Source organism: Oncorhynchus mykiss, chromosome 16 (genome assembly GCF_057628025.1).
Source record: "Oncorhynchus mykiss isolate SJ-2025 chromosome 16, ASM5762802v1, whole genome shotgun sequence".
NCBI classification, from domain to species: Eukaryota; Metazoa; Chordata; class Actinopteri; order Salmoniformes; family Salmonidae; genus Oncorhynchus; species Oncorhynchus mykiss.
In genome coordinates this window covers 64,107,041-64,126,456 of record NC_143037.1, presented here as the reverse complement: position 1 = coordinate 64,126,456, position 19,416 = coordinate 64,107,041, and the positions used below count along the sequence as shown (strand labels likewise).

Genomic DNA, 19,416 nt, shown 5'->3' with positions numbered 1-19,416 from the left:
CGAGCTGCTTTCCTGTTAATGTATCCTTGTTCATTACTGCCTGCGTCTTTCAAATGAATATATTCAGCGTCCATATGCCATGCTTAATGATAGAACCTGTTCACATTAGCACGTTGAAAATGTGCAAAATACCGCAGTCAAAGGATCCCCACCTAAACTAAGTGTGTGTGAGAGAGCGAAGAGATCCCCTACCAACCTGAAGCCATTCATTTAGACATTCAGTATCACCAGTGTAATGAAAATGCCTACAAAATAATCCAAAGGGAAGCGGGAAGAGACCGAAAGGGAAGAGACCGAAATAGAACATGGTGCTGCCAGAGGTGCTAGGAGATGCCTCCAGACCAGGGCTGTCAAACTCATTCCATGGAGGGCCTAGTGTCTGCTGACTTTTGGTTTTAAGACCTAGACAACCAGGTGAGGGGAGTTCCTTACTAATTAGTGACCTTAATTCATCAATCAAGTACAAGGGTGGAGCGAAAACCGGCAGACACTCTGCCCTCCGTGGAATGACTTTGACACGTGCTCTAGAAGCTCGTCAAGGCCTTGAACACTCTTAAAATGGGACAAATGTGATACAAATATATAGGGCCAATAGCAGCCTGACTTCACTATGAAATATATGCATATGTACATATGGTATTCATTTATGCCTGGTTGTCTCCTCCTTGGCTAGCACTTCTTGTTTTACACTTCTACAACAGGACTCTGCAGGACTATGACCCATGCCGTGCTACAGTATATGATCAGGGTGACTAATTCACAGTGTGTGACTGTCCTTTTCTTGTCCTTTTTCTTTGGTCCTCTGTAGCTCAATTGGTAGAGCATGGCACTTGCAACGCCAGGATAGTGGGTTCGATTCCCGGGACCACCCGTACGTAAAATGTCTGCACGCATGACTGTAAGTCGCTTTGGATAAAAGCGTCTCCTAAATGGCATGTATTACATATTCCCTCTCCTCTCTCCACTGTCTTGTCCCTCAGGCCAGGAGCGGATCGGAATAGACTCAAAGTACGAGCAGGAGGGGAAGGTGCAGTTTGTGATAGATGCGGTGTACGCAATGGCTCACGCCCTCCACAACATGCAGAGAGACCTGTGTCCTGAGCACTCTGGCATCTGCCCTGTGATGGAGGCAGCCGAGGGGAAGACTCTGCTCAAGTACATACGCAACGCCAGCTTCAACGGTCAGTACATTGCTTATCCCCTGACCGTGTTGATTTAAACATATAGGCGAAGTGAAATGCCGCAAGCTTCATATAAGTACATATTTTTCTTTGTGTTCCAGTGTAATTTGTTTTGTGCAAATACAATTAAACAAGGACAGGTGAGAGGTAAGATAGAAGCATGGACAGATAGAGTGGACATTGCTTTAAAATCCACATGTTTTTCTCAGTCCACCAATAGAATTTGCCATTTCATTTCTGAACATGCAGTCACTACAGGCACTGGATTCTCCTATGTGTGATGTGTTGAGCAACAATTAATTAAACATTATTAATTAAAGTGCCAGCGGACCACATACTGTAAATTCTCCAAATCGTGGAATGTCCAACTCTCTCTGTCCGTTCTACTAGATCAAATTCTATGGAACAATAATTTCTCCATGGGAATGAATAAAGTTTACTGAATTTAGTTGAATTGAATAGAGGAATGATTGGAGGGTGTACAGTAGGGGTGGTGTGTTGTAGAAGTATGAGAAACCTTGCCTGGGAGATGGTAAATTGGCATTTCTCAAGTATTTGTTGTTTCTAGGTGAAATGGGTGAAATAAAAATAAAATGAAATTCTACGTGGCATAACCATTTCTAGAAGAGACTTATGCAAGGTCTGAAGGCTAATATTTTCTTTTGGTCTCAGAAAGAATTTAGAAAAACCTTTGTAGCTGCCAACTTCTCTCCAGTTGGTATTTAACACAATTCATGCGGGGGCACAATTCATGCAAATGTACAATAATGAATAAATGTTTCTCACAGCATTCAGAAAAGGCTAACAAGCTGTTGCTGTATTTTGTTGCACTCTTTCTGAACCTATACAGTACCTGCTATGCACTTGCAATAACACTGTCACAGAAGAATGCTCGGCTCACTAAATTAGCCATTGCCCGGTCTACCCCGGCTGATTCAGTATTCAGATTCACTAACCCTTGTACTTGTAAGCCAACATTAGTACTCCCATAGCTTTGACAGACATATCTATTTGTTCTTTACTGCATCCTGTCTGGACTATGTTTGTGGGTGCGTGTGCATGTGCATTTGTATGTGTCCATGTGTGCCGTATTTGTTGCTCTCCCCACGGTGCTTGAGACACAGAGCTGAAGAGAGTGAAAGAAGGAGAATAATGAAACAAGAGAAGTGCAGCAGTGGAGCACCCAGCCCACCCACACTGCTCGACACAGCACAGCAGCAGTAGAGCCCCCAGCCCACCCACACTGCTCGACACAGCACAGCAGCAGTGAAGCCCCCAGCCCACCCACACTGCTCGACACAGCACAGCAGCAGTGGAGCCCCCAGCCCGCCCACACTGCTCGACACAGCACAGCAGTAGTGGAGCCCCCAGCCCACCCACACTGCTCGACACAGCACAGCAGCAGTAGAGCCCCCAGCCCACCCACACTGCTCGACACAGCACAGCAGCAGTGAAGCCCCCAGCCCACCCACACTGCTCGACACAGCACAGCAGCAGTGGAGCCCCCAGCCCACCCACACTGCTCGACACAGCACAGCAGTAGTGGAGCCCCCAGCCCACCCACACTGCTCGACACAGCACAGCAGCAGTAGAGCCCCCAGCCCACCCACACTGCTCGACACAGCACAGCAGCAGTAGAGCCCCCAGCCCACCCACACTGCTCGACACAGCACAGCAGCAGTGGAGCCCCCAGCCCACCCACACTGCTCGACACAGCACAGCAGGAGTAGAGCCCCCAGCCCACCCACACTGCTCGACACAGCACAGCAGGAGTAGAGCCCCCAGCCCACCCACACTGCTTGACACAGCACAGCAGTAGTGGAGCCCCCAGCCCACCCACACTGCTCGACACAGCACAGCAGGAGTAGAGCCCCCAGCCCACCCACACTGCTCGACACAGCACAGCAGTAGTGGAGCCCCCAGCCCACCCACACTGCTCGACACAGCACAGCAGGAGTAGAGCCCCCAGCCCACCCACACTGATCGACACAGCACAGCAGCAGTGGAGCCCCCAGCCCACCCACACTGATCGACACAGCACAGCAGCAGTGGAGCCCCCAGCCCACCCACACTGCTCGACACAGCACAGCAGCAGTGGAGCCCCCAGCCCACCCACACTGCTCGACACAGCACAGCAGCAGTAGAGCCCCCAGCCCACCCACACTGCTCGACACAGCACAGCAGCAGTGGAGCCCCCAACCCACCCACACTGCTTGACACAGCACAGCAGCAGTAGAGCCCCCAGCCCACCCACACCGCTCGACACAGCACAGCAGTAGTGGAGCCCCCAGCCCACCCACACTGCTCGACACAGCACAGCAGGAGTAGAGCCCCCAGCCCACCCACACTGCTCGACACAGCACAGCAGGAGTAGAGCCCCCAGCCCACCCACACTGCTTGACACAGCACAGCAGTAGTGGAGCCCCCAGCCCACCCACACTGCTCGACACAGCACAGCAGGAGTAGAGCCCCCAGCCCACCCACACTGCTCGACACAGCACAGCAGTAGTGGAGCCCCCAGCCCACCCACACTGCTCGACACAGCACAGCAGGAGTAGAGCCCCCAGCCCACCCACACTGATCGACACAGCACAGCAGCAGTGGAGCCCCCAGCCCACCCACACTGATCGACACAGCACAGCAGCAGTGGAGCCCCCAGCCCACCCACACTGCTCGACACAGCACAGCAGGAGTAGAGCCCCCAGCCCACCCACACTGCTCGACACAGCACAGCAGCAGTGGAGCCCCCAGCCCACCCACACTGCTCGACACAGCACAGCAGTAGTGGAGCCCCCAGCCCACCCACACTGCTCGACACAGCACAGCAGGAGTAGAGCCCCCAGCCCACCCACACTGCTCGACACAGCACAGCAGTAGTGGAGCCCCCAGCCCACCCACACTGCTCGACACAGCACAGCAGGAGTAGAGCCCCCAGCCCACCCACACTGATCGACACAGCACAGCAGCAGTGGAGCCCCCAGCCCACCCACACTGATCGACACAGCACAGCAGCAGTGGAGCCCCCAGCCCACCCACACTGCTCGACACAGCACAGCAGTAGTGGAGCCCCCAGCCCACCCACACTGCTCGACACAGCACAGCAGGAGTAGAGCCCCCAGCCCACCCACACTGCTCGACACAGCACAGCAGCAGTGGAGCCCCCAGCCCACCCACACTGCTCGACACAGCACAGCAGTAGTGGAGCCCCCAGCCCACCCACACTGCTCGACACAGCACAGCAGCAGTAGAGCCCCCAGCCCACCCACACTGATCGACACAGCACAGCAGTAGTGGAGCCCCCAGCCCACCCACACTGCTCGACACAGCACAGCAGCAGTAGAGCCCCCAGCCCACCCACACTGATCGACACAGCACAGCAGTAGTGGAGCCCCCAGCCCACCCACACTGATCGACACAGCACAGCAGTAGTGGAGCCCCCAGCCCACCCACACTGATCGACACAGCACAGCAGCAGTGGAACCCCCAGCCCACCCACACTGCTTGACACAGCACAGCAGTAGTGGAGCCCCCAGCCCACCCACACTGCTCGACACAGCACAGCAGGAATAGAGCCCCAGCCCACCCACACTGCTCGACACAGCAGAGCAGCAGTAGAGCCCCCAGCCCACCCACACTGCTCGACACAGCACAGCAGCAGTGGAGCCCCCAGCCCACCCACACTGATCGACACAGCACAGCAGCAGTGGAGCCCCCAGCCCACCCACACTGCTCGACACAGCACAGCAGGAGTGGAGCCCCCAGCCCACCCACACTGCTCGACACAGCACAGCAGGAGTGCACTTTTGTCATGTGTTAGTTCAGAGCCCCATGCGAACGTATGAATCTTTCATCTCATACAGCGCTCACACAAAGCTGTCCACACAGATAATTTTGTTCCCTTGGAAATAACGTGAAATATAAAATAGAATGGCGTTTGTAATGGCTTTCTATCTGCATGGAGAGCCACACTGCTTAATTGTTTGCTTACTGGCAGACTGTGAGTGTTTGTGTGTGTGTTAATCTGTGTGTGTGTGATTCTTTGTATTTCCATGGGCGTAGAACAAGACAGTCTTGTAGTCCTGTCATACCCACTGCTTACATTGTACTATGTCAACACCTTGTCAACAACAAGATACAGTATGTCAACAACTCTGTTCTCTGTCTGTTGGAAGCAGAAGTGGCAGATTGTTGACTACCACAGCTGTGTGTGTGTGTTTTTGTTTCAGTTTCATAGTAAAGAGGATTCTGCCTTTCTGCAGTCATATGTTTAGTGCAAGTATTGGAAATGTAACACTTTACATGAGCCTGTTGTCTTAAGGGCTTAAGGGTTGTGTCATAATACTGACATAATACTGATGTCCTTAACATTCATGACAGCTAATGTTATATTATGACAACTGACAATAAATTGCCTTGCCACAAACCATTGTCTATCTGCCAAATGTCCAGGCATAAACCTGGTCAGCTGGCTTCCACAATATACTGTATGTGAGGGAGGAAAGGATGGGAAGTGTTCAAGTCATGTATTGTTATGTACAATGCATCGACACTAAAGGTCCTGCTAGTCTCATGTTTATTACACACAGTTCAGATAGGGCTGAATGGGGCCCTAGACAACCTATTCATATTCTGCACACACAGAGTGAAAGTTATTTCAGTGACTTCACCTGGGTTATTCAGGGAATTAACTCCCCTCGTCTGAACCCAATTGAGCTCTTCTAATACACCTTGCAGACCATTAACACTGCCATTTCAAAAGCTGGTAGTGAATTAAGGTAGTGAATTGTGTATGACTAATGCACAGGAATCTTATCGAGAAAACTTAAGCAACTTATTGACTTTGATGGTCATACAAACTTTGAGTGTCGGATTGGGTCCTCCCATGAGAGTTCTGCATCCTTTAGGTCTCTTCCTGTATGTATGGTGCATCTAAATGAGCTTGTTTTACTTCCTGTCATCTCTCTGCTTGCTGTATGAGGGGAGATTTTTCTCCTGCTCTTTAGTAGAATGTTCAATGACAAATGTCCTTGGGAGAAAAGAAAACTGGCATCTAGGCAGCTGACAGTCCCTACTGACACAAAAAGTGTCTAAAGTAAAATAAAAGATGTGCAGTGTTGGGGTACAGACTGTATCTCACAAAGACTATGTCCTACACAAACTCAAAGGTAGCATGTCCCCCAAAATCATTTTGGACAGGTGTTATCGGTCCTTTTCCACATTTTAAAGAGCTATTACTACAGTCAATTCCCATTCCACATCCGATCTGAGTCCCCCCCCGTCCTATATAAAAAATGGTATCTCCTATGCCTTTTAATTATTTTATTTACTGCCAAGGTGTTAAACTGAAGGAGTAATACAGTCTTTCTAACAATGGCTGGATGAGGGCCATCGACCTTACTGGGTGTTGTATAGCGCTCTATGTCACATCAAAAGAGACACTTGATTCTCTGGGACCTCCTCATTATGGCGAGGTGTTAACACACAGAAACATACAGATATAAACACACAACCACGCACACACACACATGAATCAAGCCCCTTATTTAATTTCTCAAATACCGTGTTAGTGATGTCATGATGCCACACACAGTATTATCAAACCTCCCCATGTTTGATTGTAAGGAGGGTGTCGTTTTTTTAATGCTTAATTTGGAGACACAAGAAAGCCTGGTTGAAATTCTCAAAAACACACCTAAACAAGCCTAAATCCCGTGGAAATGTTCTATGGCCCAATTAAATGAAATTAGAGCTTTAATCTTTGCCAATACTGATCAGCACTGTGTTTACTGATGACCAAATGAAGCATTCAATGAAAAGAACACCCTCAGTCAAACATGGGGGAGGTTTGATAATGCTGTGGGGTTGCATTGCGGCCTCTGGTACTGGGGGCCCCTGAAAATGTTTGAGGCATCATGAAATCAGCATATAATCAAAAATGCTGCATTGGAGTACAGTGTTTAACCCGTATCTAAATGCTGTATTGGAGTACAGTGTTTAACCCGTGTCTAAATGCTGTATTGGAGTACAGTGTTTAACCCGTGTCTAAATGCTGTATTGGAGTACAGTGTTTAACCCGTGTCTAAATGCTGTATTGGAGTACAGTGTTTAACCCGTGTCTAAATGCTGTATTGGAGTACAGTGTTTAACCCGCGTCTAAATGCTGTATTGGAGTACAGTGTTTAACCCGTGTCTAAATGCTGTATTGGAGTACAGTGTTTAACCCGTGTCTAAATGCTGTATTGGAGTACAGTGTTTAACCCGTGTCTAAATGCTGTATTGGAGTACAGTGTTTAACCCGTGTCTAAATGCTGTATTGGAGTACAGTGTTTAACCCGCGTCTAAATGCTGTATTGGAGTACAGTGTTTAACCCGTGTCTAAATGCTGTATTGGAGTACAGTGTTTAACCCGTGTCTAAATGCTGTATTGGAGTACAGTGTTTAACCCGTGTCTAAATGCTGTATTGGAGTACAGTGTTTAACCCGTGTCTAAATGCTGTATTGGAGTACAGTGTTTAACCCGTGTCTAAATGCTGTATTGGAGTACAGTGTTTAACCCGTGTCTAAATGCTGTATTGGAGTACAGTGTTTAACCCGTGTCTAAATGCTGTATTGGAGTACAGTGTTTAACCCGTGTCTAAATGCTGTATTGGAGTACAGTGTTTAACCCGTGTCTAAATGCTGTATTGGAGTACAGTGTTTAACCCGTGTCTAAATGCTGTATTGGAGTACAGTGTTTAACCCGCGTCTAAATGCTGTATTGGAGTACAGTGTTTAACCCGCGTCTAAATGCTGTATTGGAGTACAGTGTTTAACCCGCGTCTAAATGCTGTATTGGAGTACAGTGTTTAACCCGTGTCTAAATGCTGTATTGGAGTACAGTGTTTAACCCGTGTCTAAATGCTGTATTGGAGTACAGTGTTTAACCCGTGTCTAAATGCTGTATTGGAGTACAGTGTTTAACCCGTGTCTAAATGCTGTATTGGAGTACAGTGTTTAACCCGTGTCTAAATGCTGTATTGGAGTACAGTGTTTAACCCGTGTCTAAATGCTGTATTGGAGTACAGTGTTTAACCCGCGTCTAAATGCTGTATTGGAGTACAGTGTTTAACCCGTGTCTAAATGCTGTATTGGAGTACAGTGTTTAACCCGCGTCTAAATGCTGTATTGGAGTACAGTGTTTAACCCGCGTCTAAATGCTGTATTGGAGTACAGTGTTTAACCCGCGTCTAAATGCTGTATTGGAGTACAGTGTTTAACCCGTGTCTAAATGCTGTATTGGAGTACAGTGTTTAACCCGCGTCTGAATGCTGTATTGGAGTACAGTGTTTAACCCGTGTCTAAATGCTGTATTGGAGTACAGTGTTTAACCCGTGTCTAAATGCTGTATTGGAGTACAGTGTTTAACCCGTGTCTAAATGCTGTATTGGAGTACAGTGTTTAACCCGCGTCTAAATGCTGTATTGGAGTACAGTGTTTAACCCGCGTCTAAATGCTGTATTGGAGTACAGTGTTTAACCCGTGTCTAAATGCTGTATTGGAGTACAGTGTTTAACCCGCGTCTAAATGCTGTATTGGAGTACAGTGTTTAACCCGTGTCTAAATGCTGTATTGGAGTACAGTGTTTAACCCGTGTCTAAATGCTGTATTGGAGTACAGTGTTTAACCCGTGTCTAAATGCTGTATTGGAGTACAGTGTTTAACCCGCGTCTAAAAACTGGGTATTCATTGAAAGTTGTGGGTCTTCCAGCAGGACAACAATCCCAAAAACACACAAAAAACACCCAGGAAAGGTTCAAGAAAAGATGCTGGACTGTTCTGGAGTGGCCAGCAAAGAGTCCAGACCTGAATCACATCCAAAACCTACACGAGATCTGAAAACAGCGTTGGTGGAGAGCACCCCTCAAATATTGAAGAATTAGAGCAGTGTTCTGCTGAAAAGTGGGCCAAATTGCCAGGAGAAAGGTGCAGAAAGCTCATTGATGGCTATAATAACTGTTTGTCTACAGTTATCTTGGCCAAAGGCTGTGAAACCATGTATTAGCTCCGACATGCAAAAAGCAAAATCCATGCCATTTGTGTTTATTGTGTAAATGACTTAAGTTTACAAAAATACAATTGGTTCTGCAACGTTGAAAATCCAATATGAAGGTGTGGAGACTATATATATATATATATTTTTTTTACAAATTCTACTTATTTGACAAGAAATTAGACATTATGTAAGAAAAGTGCAAGGGTGCCAATATACAGTATTTGGCAACAACTGTACAAACTTTGAATGTCGGATTGGGTCCTCCCATTAGATTTCTGCAGTCTTTAGGTCTCATCCTGTTCGTATAGTGCATCTAAATGAGCTTGTTTTACTCCCTGTCATTTCTCTGCTTGCTGTATGTATAGTGCATCTAAATGAGCTTGTTTTACTCCCTGTCATTTCTCTGCTTGCTGTATGAGGGGAGATTTTTGTCTTGCTCTTTAGCAGAATGTTCAATGACAAATGTCCTTGGGGGAAAAACTGGCATGTATGCTACTGACAGTCCCTACTGACACAAACTAAAAGGAAAGGTGTGCAGCGTTGGGGTACAGACTTTATCTCATAAATACAACGTCCTACACAAAACTCAAAGGCAGCATGTCCCCCAAAACCATTTTGGACAGGTGTTATTGGTCCTTTGTCTTTAACATATTTTATAGAGACATCACTGCAGTCAATTCCATTTCCACATCTGCTCCGAGTCCCCCCGTCCTAAATAAAAAATGGTATCTCCTATGCCTTTGAATTATTGTAGTCACAGCCAAGGTTAACTCACTGTTAAACTGAAGGAGTAATACAGTCTCTAACAATGGCTGGATGAGGGCCATCGACCTTACTGGGTGTTGTATAGCGCTCTATGTCACATCAAAAGAGACACTTGATTCTCTGGGACCTCCTCATTATGGTGAGGTGTTAACACACAGAAACATACAGTTGTACAGTGCGTTAGGAAAGTCCTCAGACCCCTTGATTTTTTCCACATTTTGTTACGTTACAGCCTTATTCTAAAATGGATTCAATTGTTTTTTTCTGTCATCAATTTATATACCACATAATGACAAAGCAAAAACAGGTTTCTCGAATTTACAAAAGTATTCAGACCCTTTACTCAGTGCTTTGTTGAAGCAACTTTGGCAGCGATTACAGTCTCAAATCTTCTTGCGTATGATGCTACAAGCTTGGCACACCTGTATATTTGGGGATTTTCTCCCATTCTTCTCTGCAGATCCTATCAAGATCTGTCAGATTGGATAGGGAGCATTGCTTCACAGCTATCTTCAAGTCTCTCCAGAGATGTTCGATCGGGTTCAATTTCGGGCTTTGGCTGGGCCGCTCAAGGACATTCAGAGACTTGTCCCGAAACCACTCCTGCGTTGTCTTGGCTGTGTGCGTAGGGTCATTGTCCTGTTGGAAGGTGAACCTTTGCTCCAGTCTGAGGTCCTGAGCACTCTGGAGCAGGTTTTCATCAAGGATCTCTCTGTACTTTGCTCCATTCATCCTCCCCCTCGATCCTGACTAGTCTCCCAGTCCCTGCCGCTGAAAAACATGCCCACAGCATGATGCTACCACCACCATCCATCACCATAGAGATGATGCCATGTTTCCTCCAGACATGATGCTTGGCATTCAGGGTAGAGAGTTCAATCTTGATTTCATTAGACCATAAAATATTGTTTCTCTTGGTCTGAGAGTCCTTTAGGTGACTCTTGTCAAACTCCAAACGGGCTGTCGTGCCTTTTACTGAGGAATGGCTTCCGTCTGGCCACTGTTTATGTATAGTGTGTTTGAGCGCTACATAGTCACGGGTCTTTGTAAGTTTGGTTATTTTGTTTTCAGTTTCACTTATTCATTAAAATATGAAGTATCGAAGTATACATTTGCAAAAATGTCTAAAACCCTGTTTTCGTTTCATCATTATGGGGTATTGTGTTTAGAGTTTTTATTTATTTAACCAATTTTAGAATAAGGCTGTAATGTAACAAAATGTGGAAGAAGTCAAGGGGTCTGAATACTTTCCGTATGCACTGTGTACACACACACACACACGCACACACGCACGCACGCACGCACACACACACACACACACACACACACACACACACACACACACACACACACACACACACACACACACACACAAAAGTTAGGCCACATACCTGTATTTCATTCTCCAATACTGTGTTTCTGATTTTATGATGTCTTGCACACACTCAAGATTGCCAGTACCAGAGGCAGCAAAGCCATTATCAAACCTCCCCCATGTTTGATTGTAAGGAGGTTGTTGGTTTCTTTGAATGCTTCATTTGGTTGTAGCAAACATAGGAAGACCCCACTGCTGAATGAGACACAAGAAAGCATGATTTGAAATTCTAAAAAAAAAACACCTAAACAATCCTAAATCCTGGGCAAAGGTGTGGAGACCCAAAGTTTTTTTCAAATGAAATTTGACATGAAATGAAGCATTATGTAGGAAAAGTGCAAGTGTGCCAAAATACAGTATTTGGCCTAACTGTACATACTTTGAATGTCGGATTGGGTCCTCCCATTAGATTTCTGCATCCTTTAGGTCTCGTCTAAATGAGCTTGTTTTACTTACTGTCATCTCTCTGCTTGCTGTATGAGGGGAGATTTTGGCCTTGCTCTTTAGTAAAATGTTCAATGATGGTGTCTTTTGGGAAAATAACTGCTGTGTAGGCTACTGACAGTCAATACTGACACAAACTAAAAGGAAACGTGTGGAGCGTTGGGGTACAGCTTGTATCTCACAAGACAACGTTCTACATAGGGTTGCAAAATTCGGGGAACTTTCAGTTAATTCCATGGTTTTCTCGAAATCTTGGTTGGAGGATTCTGGATTTCCTGATTATTCCCTCCTTATTCCGGGAATTATCCAAACAGGATTTCGGGAAAACCAGAGAATTTATTTAAAATTTCTGGAATTTTGCAATTCTTGTCCTATACAAAACACAAAGGCAACGTGTCCCCTAAAACCATTTTGGATATGTGTTATTGGTCCTTTTCCTTCTACAGGTTTTATAGCCAGTTCTATTACGACAGTCGACCTAGCACTCTATGTCACATCAAAAGAGACACTTGTTTCTCAGAACCTCTTTATTATGGCGAGGTCTTAACACACAGAAACGCACAGATGTATACACATATGCACGCACACAAGCACGCGAACACACACAAACACAGTCACACACACACACGCACACATGCACACTTCATCCAAATCAGGCCATGGATGTCATTTCTACAGTAGCGTGTTTCAGGTGTCCAGAACCTTCAGTAAACTAATAAGCCAAATCTGCGATTCTCTGCTTGAGACAGGCTGCTACAAATTGGGGCCAGATGGGGACCCTATGATTCTATGGCTGACCTATTTATCTTCATTTCCTGTACAGCATGTGTGATTGAGAAGGTTTGCTTTTGACCTGAGGAAATGTGCAACCGTCTTGTAGAATGGCCACCATATGATATTCCTAATGCAGAGCTGTGATAACCTACAGCTGCACACCACTCCAATGATGCTGCACATCTATCTAATGGTGTATCACACCGATCTGATGCTGAAGTGCTGAGATGTGAAATGTAGAGCTGTGGTGTGGTGTTGGCTAGACTCAGCACATGCTCTTTCACAGGGAACACAGGTGAGGTCTATAGCACAGCAGAGTCATCATCAGTCCGTAGGGAGCTAGCTGGTCTTGCTAGCATTATAATGAGGGGAAATGGTCATTATGAATAGGCTATCAGCACATGAACACACCCTGTGTACATTTTTTCTCTCACTGAGGTTGATGTACTGTTGGACCAATGTGCCCTGAAGACTAACCCCAGGCCTTTATTAGTCTTAACTGAAAATATGCATGTGTAATTCAAATCTTCGCATAAATACAGTGTATTTGGAAAGTATTCAGACCCCTTGATTTTTTGGGGACTTTTCATCAAGGATCTCGCTGTACTTACCTAGTTCAACTTTCCCTCGATCCTGAGAAGTCTCCAAGTCCCTGCCCAGTCCCCACAGCATGATGCCGCCACCACCATTGTCGTGACTTTGCTTTCATTAATCTGATGACTGTTATTTATCTAATCATCTAACTATTGTTAATTGTTGCCCAATCAAATGAATAATGTAACAATCATCTCATTAGGATTTGGGGAACCACGAGAGCAGTTCTTTAAAGAGTTAATATCTCCCAAAATAAAGTCTGATGGTCTTTAGCTATTACATCTATAAACAGTCAACTCATTAATCTTAACCTCCTATCATATCATCATTCTGAACAGTCGTAACCTCCTGCATCTGCAAAAAACCCAGTCTTACTTATGACTCAATACTCCACAAATTTGTTTAATTATTTATTTACTCGCTAACTAATTGATAACACGGGCTGACACAATATGGCGGCTTGGTAGAAAAAAAGACAGAGAGGGCGCGAGAGAGAGAGACAGAGACATAATACTTTGGTACATTTAGAAACTACTCTCACAGTAATCATATTCTTTGCACACAAACCGCCGCCTTTTTGGAGAAAAAAATGATGAATGTGTTCACTTGTAAATGTCTTGGTTCTTTGTGGATTTCTGTCGGGACCATGCTTCTTGGAAAGGTTGTTGGGCCTTTTTGCGGCACACTTGTAAGGCTCTGATTGTTCAAAAGGGGTCCCCACTCATCTTTTACCATTGTTCTCTACCATGGTCCGGTATCTGTTGACTTGTCGTGTAGTCCTGAACAGAACTACAGTTTATTCTACTTTCCATTTGCTCCTGAAGCTGCCTCTTTGAAGATAGGCTAGCCAGCCGTGACGATGCTTCCCATTGGGGGGATGATAGTAGCGTACTACAGTGATTTGAGAAGAGTAGTAGAATGGTCCCACTTAAATTTGTTTTTCTAGATACTTTACTTAGGACAGCTAATCAGCCGTACCAGTGATTGTCCAGGAGGTAACTTCATCGTCTCTACCTCGTGTTGAGATTTCAAAGTTCAAACCACTTTGGACATGAGCCGCAGCTACATGCCTCTCTGGTCTGATATGTTAAATCTTAACCCACTATTTTATACAGTTCATTCAAAAGGGGCAGTTCGTGAGGCTGACACACTCTCTGACCACACTCAAGGGGTGGTGACTACTCATTTGTACAAAGTTGTAGAAACAATTTCCTCTTATAGGTTCTACGATCACATCCCCAACTTAACAAAAACACTTTCATCATTTTTTAAATTTCATACACAACCTAGAGGACAGAGACTTCGTACATGTAGTGTGTATACTTTTCAAGTTACAGTATTTAGTTTTTAATATGTTTAATGATGACACAAAAAACAACCAAAATGACATTATTATTCTTTAGATCGACCCTGACCATTCCCCACAATCTATGTTAGAAATATTGTTCCAGTATTCACTTTAAAACATGTTAAAGTTTTGGCGGGAAAATGTCTGTGAAACAAAGAAACATTCTTGTGTGAATTTGGAGAAGGAGATTGGCTGAAGGTTCTAATCCTTGATTTACAACAGGGTGTGAACTGTCAACCCCCCACCAGCTCCCTTCTCCCCCCTTCGCGGGTGAGAGGAGGTCTGGCTGAAGTTATTTACTGCAAAGATGATCCGACCCATCTGGATGCTCACAGGACAGTCATGACACCTACTTCACGGTAGGAATGGTGCCAGGTGTCCTCCAGACGTGGCACTTGGCATTCAGGCCAAAGAATTCAATGTTGGTTTCACCAGACCAGAGAATCTTGTTTCTCATGTTCTGAGAGTAATTTAGGTGCATTTTGGCAAATTCCAAGAGGGCTATCATGTGCCTTTTACTGAGGAGTGGCTTCCATCTGGCTACTCTGCAATAAAGGGCCAATTGGTGGAGTGCTGCAGAGACGGTTGTCCTTCTGGAAGGTTTTCCCTTCGCCACAGAGGAACTCTGGGTCTCTGTCAGAATGACCATCGGGTTCTTGGTCACCTCCCTGACCATGGCCCTTCTCCCTTGATTGCTCAGTTTGCCCGGGTGGTAGCTCTAGGAAGAGTCTTGGTGGTTCCGAACTTCTTCCATTTAAGAATGATGGAAGACAATGTGTTCTTGGGGACCTTCAATGCTGCCAACATTTGTTGGTACCCTTCCCTAGATCTGTGCCTCGACACAATCCTGTCTTGGAGCCCTATGGACAATTCCTTCAACCTCATGGCTTGGTTTTTGCTCTGACATTCACTGTCAACTGTGGAACTTTATATAGTCAGCTGTGTGCCTTTCCAAATCATGTCAATTCAATTGAAGTTACCACAGGTGGACGCCAATCAAGTTGTAGAAACATCTCAATGATGATCAATGGAAACAGGATGCATTTCTAAAAACCTATTTTCATTATGTCATTATGGAGCATAGTGTGTAGATTGATGAGTAAAATATTTTATTTAATCCATTTTAGAATAAGGCTGTAACATAACAAAATGTGGAAAAAGTCAAGGTCTACTCAATATAAACACGTTTCTATCATTCCTTCCTTCTGTCTCCCTGCAGGTAGTGCAGGCACGTCGGTTATGTTTAATAAAAACGGTGACGCCCCGGGACGCTACGACCTGTTCCAGTTTCAGATGACCAACTCCAGTGTTCCTGAATACAGGCCCATCGGACAGTGGGTGGAGACTCTCCAACTCAGGGTAAGGTTATGGCATGTAATCATGGCTAGGGTCAAGGAAAAATGGTCATAAAAAAATCCTTATAATGGCCTTATTTTATGATATTCATGATCTGTAGAACTACATTTAATACATTTTACAGAAATATAAGTACAAACTGGGCACTTGTTGATTGAGAACATTTCCCACTAATTAGTACTAATTAGTCAATCATTTGTTTAGGAAGAGCATTGTAAAATCTAATTGAGGAGTTAGCCTGTAGTCCTGCCTGTTGCTCTTGCTTTTTGGCAAGATGGCAACAAGTTGTCAAAATCAGAAAAAGACTGATATCCATCTAATGAAATATCTTTATCAAGAAATATTGAGACGGGTGACCTTGATGGTTTCATCTCTGATGAAGATATGCATCAAAAGGGGTGTGTCAAAATGCGTCAAAACATTTTCCTAAATCCCTTCTGAAAACATCAAACACAACAAACCACCCCTCCTCCTAAAAATATAAAAAATGTAAAATAACTACTACAGCAGCCTTATCAGTCCAAGGTGACAAATCTTGCTTTGTGGTCTCCATGGCAACAGTGGTGTTGTTCTCATTACAGTTTGTAACCAGGAGCTGTTCCAGGGAGCACCATTGTCCACATAACAAATCACAGCCCCTGCACAGATAACTGATAGCAGATCATAATTGAATAAAAAAACACATTTGTCATACAGGTACAGAAATACACACACACACACACGCACACACACACGCACACACACACACACACACACACACACACACACACACACACACACACACACACACACACACACACACACACACACACACTGTAGATATTGGCATGCACTAAGGTATTGACCAGAAAAAAGCAGTAGATTTGAAGACAGTTTGTTTTCTGAATCTTTGTTGTGAGAATCTGTGGTTGTGTAATTTCTTAAACGTGATCATTATCAGAGCAATTAATAGATTAATTCAAAAGGTTTTCAATGTTTTTGGGAGCAAGATAAATTATATAGGTTGTGATGTGAGATGCAAGATAAAGAGTTGTTCTAGATGACTAGTACTGATAAGTCCAACCCATTTCTGACCTTAAGGTTAAACTAATATTGTTGACAAAACGCAATGCCAAATAAATCTCCTGGAGTGTGAAGGCTCAGTATCTTTTAAGTACTAAAATTCAGTGGCCTTCTCTAAATTCTCTGTAGACGACTTTACATTTATATGACAATATAACGATCCTGAAGAGATATTCCCCCTCTAAGACGGTTGTAAAATTGGCATTTTAAGGCGGTAAATCATATTCTCCTTAACTAATCAAATTTTTCATAACTCTCTGGCTTTTCATTTCATTCAATAAAATAAACTACTGTCTCCATGGTGATATCAATTACTATTGAGTACAAAATAGGACGCATGAAAGTATATTGTTTTATTTAGCTTATTCTTTGCACTCTTATGAGTGGAACTACTTTTCAAAAATTATGAAAAATATATTGTATTCTCCACTGCAACAACTCAGTGGAGGTTATATATTCAGTGTCATCTATAGTATGGTGCTTGCTGCATTAGTTGTGAGCAGTGGTGTAAAATACTGAAGTAAAAATACTTTAAAGTTGTTTTTTGGGGTATCTGTACTATTCTTCACTATTTATATTTTTTGATGACTTCAGTACATTCCTGAAGAAAATAATGTACTTTTTACTCCATACATTTTCCCTGACACCCAAAAGTGACACTAGACATAATATACAGTGCATTCGGGAAAGTATTCAGACCCCTAGACTTTTTCCACGTGTTGTTACGTTACAGCCTTATTCTAAAATAGATTCCATTGTTTTTTCCCTCTCTTCAATTTACACATAATACCCCATAATGACAGAGCACTTTTTTTGTTTTTATGTTTGCACAATAAAAAACTGAAATACTACATCTACAGTGCCTTGCGAAAGTATTCAGCCCCCTTGAACTTTGCGACCTTTTGCCACATTTCAGGCTTCAAACATGAAGATATAAAACTGTATTTTTTTGTGAAGAATCAACAACAAGTGGGACACAATCATGAAGTGGAACGACATTTATTGGATATTTCAAACTTTTTTAACAAATCAAAAACTGAAAAATTGGGTGTGCAAAATTATTCAGCCCCTTTACTTTCAGTGCAGCAAACTCTCTGCAGAAGTTCAGTGAGGATCTCTGAATGATCCAATGTTGACCTAAATGACTAATGATGATAAATACAATCCACCTGTGTGTAATCAAGTCTCCGTATAAATGCACCTGCACTGTGATAGTCTCAGAGGTCCGTTAAAAGCGCAGAGAGCATCATGAAGAACAAGGAACACACCAGGCAGGTCCGAGATACTGTTGTGAAGAAGTTTAAAGCCGGATTTGGATACAAAAAGATTTCCCAAGCTTTAAACATCCCAAGGAGCACTGTGCAAGCGATAATATTGAAATGGAAGGAGTATCAGACCACTGCAAATCTACCAAGACCTGGCCGTCCCTCTAAACTTTCAGCTCATACAAGGAGAAGACTGATCAGAGATGCAACCAAGAGGCCCATGATCACTCTGGATGAACTGCAGAGATCTACAGCTGAGGTGGGAGACTGTCCATAGGACAGCAATCAGTCGTATATTGCACAAATCTGGCCTTTATGGAAGAGTGGCAAGAAGAAAGCCATTTCTTAAAGATATCCAGAAAAAGTGTTGTTTAAAGTTTGCCACAAGCCACCTGGGAGACACACCAAACATGTGGAAGAAGGTGCTCTGGTCAGATGAAACCAAAATTGAACTTTTTGGCAACTATGCAAAACGTTATGTTTGGCGTAAAAGCAACACAGCTGAACACACCATCCCCACTGTCAAACATGGTGGTGGCAGCATCATGGTTTGGGCCTGCTTTTCTTCAGCAGGGACAGGGAAGATGGTTAAAATTGATGGGAAGATGGATGGAGCCAAATAGAGGACCATTCTGGAAGAAAACCTGATGGAGTCTGCAAAAGACCTGAGACTGGGACGGAGATTTGTCTTCCAACAAGACAATGATCCAAAACATAAAGCAAAATCTACAATGGAATGATTCAAAAATAAACATATCCAGGTGTTAGAATGGCCAAGTCAAAGTCCAGACCTGAATCCAATCGAGAATCTGTGGAAAGAACTGAAAACTTCTGTTCACAAATGCTCTCCATCCAACCTCACTGAGCTCGCGCTGTTTAGCAAGGAGGAATGGGGAAAAAATGTCAGTCTCTCGATGTGCAAAACTGATAGAGACATACCCCAAGCGACTTACAGTTGTAATCGCAGCAAAAGGTGGCGCTACAAAGTATTAACTTAAGGGGGCTGAATAATTTTGTACGCCCAATTTTTCAGTTTTTGATTTGTTAAAAAAGTTTGAAATATCCAATAAATGTCGTTCCACTTCATGATTGTGTCCCACTTGTTGTTGATTCTTCACAAAAAAATACATTTTTTCGCCCCAGTCTGAGGTCCTGAGCACTCTGAGCAGGTTTTCATCAAGGACCTTTCTGTACTTTGCTCCATTTGTCTTTCCCTTGTT

General features: G+C 44.2%; 1 protein-coding gene across 4 annotated transcripts in view; it reads left to right on the top strand.

Moving 5' to 3' along the window:
- LOC110491138 (metabotropic glutamate receptor 7-like) overlaps positions 1-19,416 on the top strand; it is a 126,632-nt gene that overhangs the window by 64,652 nt on the left and 42,564 nt on the right. For 2 of the 4 annotated variants that reach the window (XM_090203732.1, XM_090203731.1), the window contains exons 6-8: positions 809-871; positions 981-1,181; positions 15,733-15,872. In XM_090203732.1, the coding sequence (XP_090059858.1) occupies positions 809-871; positions 981-1,181; positions 15,733-15,872 (404 nt within the window). The remainder of the gene's footprint in view (positions 1-808; positions 872-980; positions 1,182-15,732; positions 15,873-19,416) is intronic. The other 2 variants (XM_036947498.2, XM_036947497.2) reach the window with 1 other exon arrangement.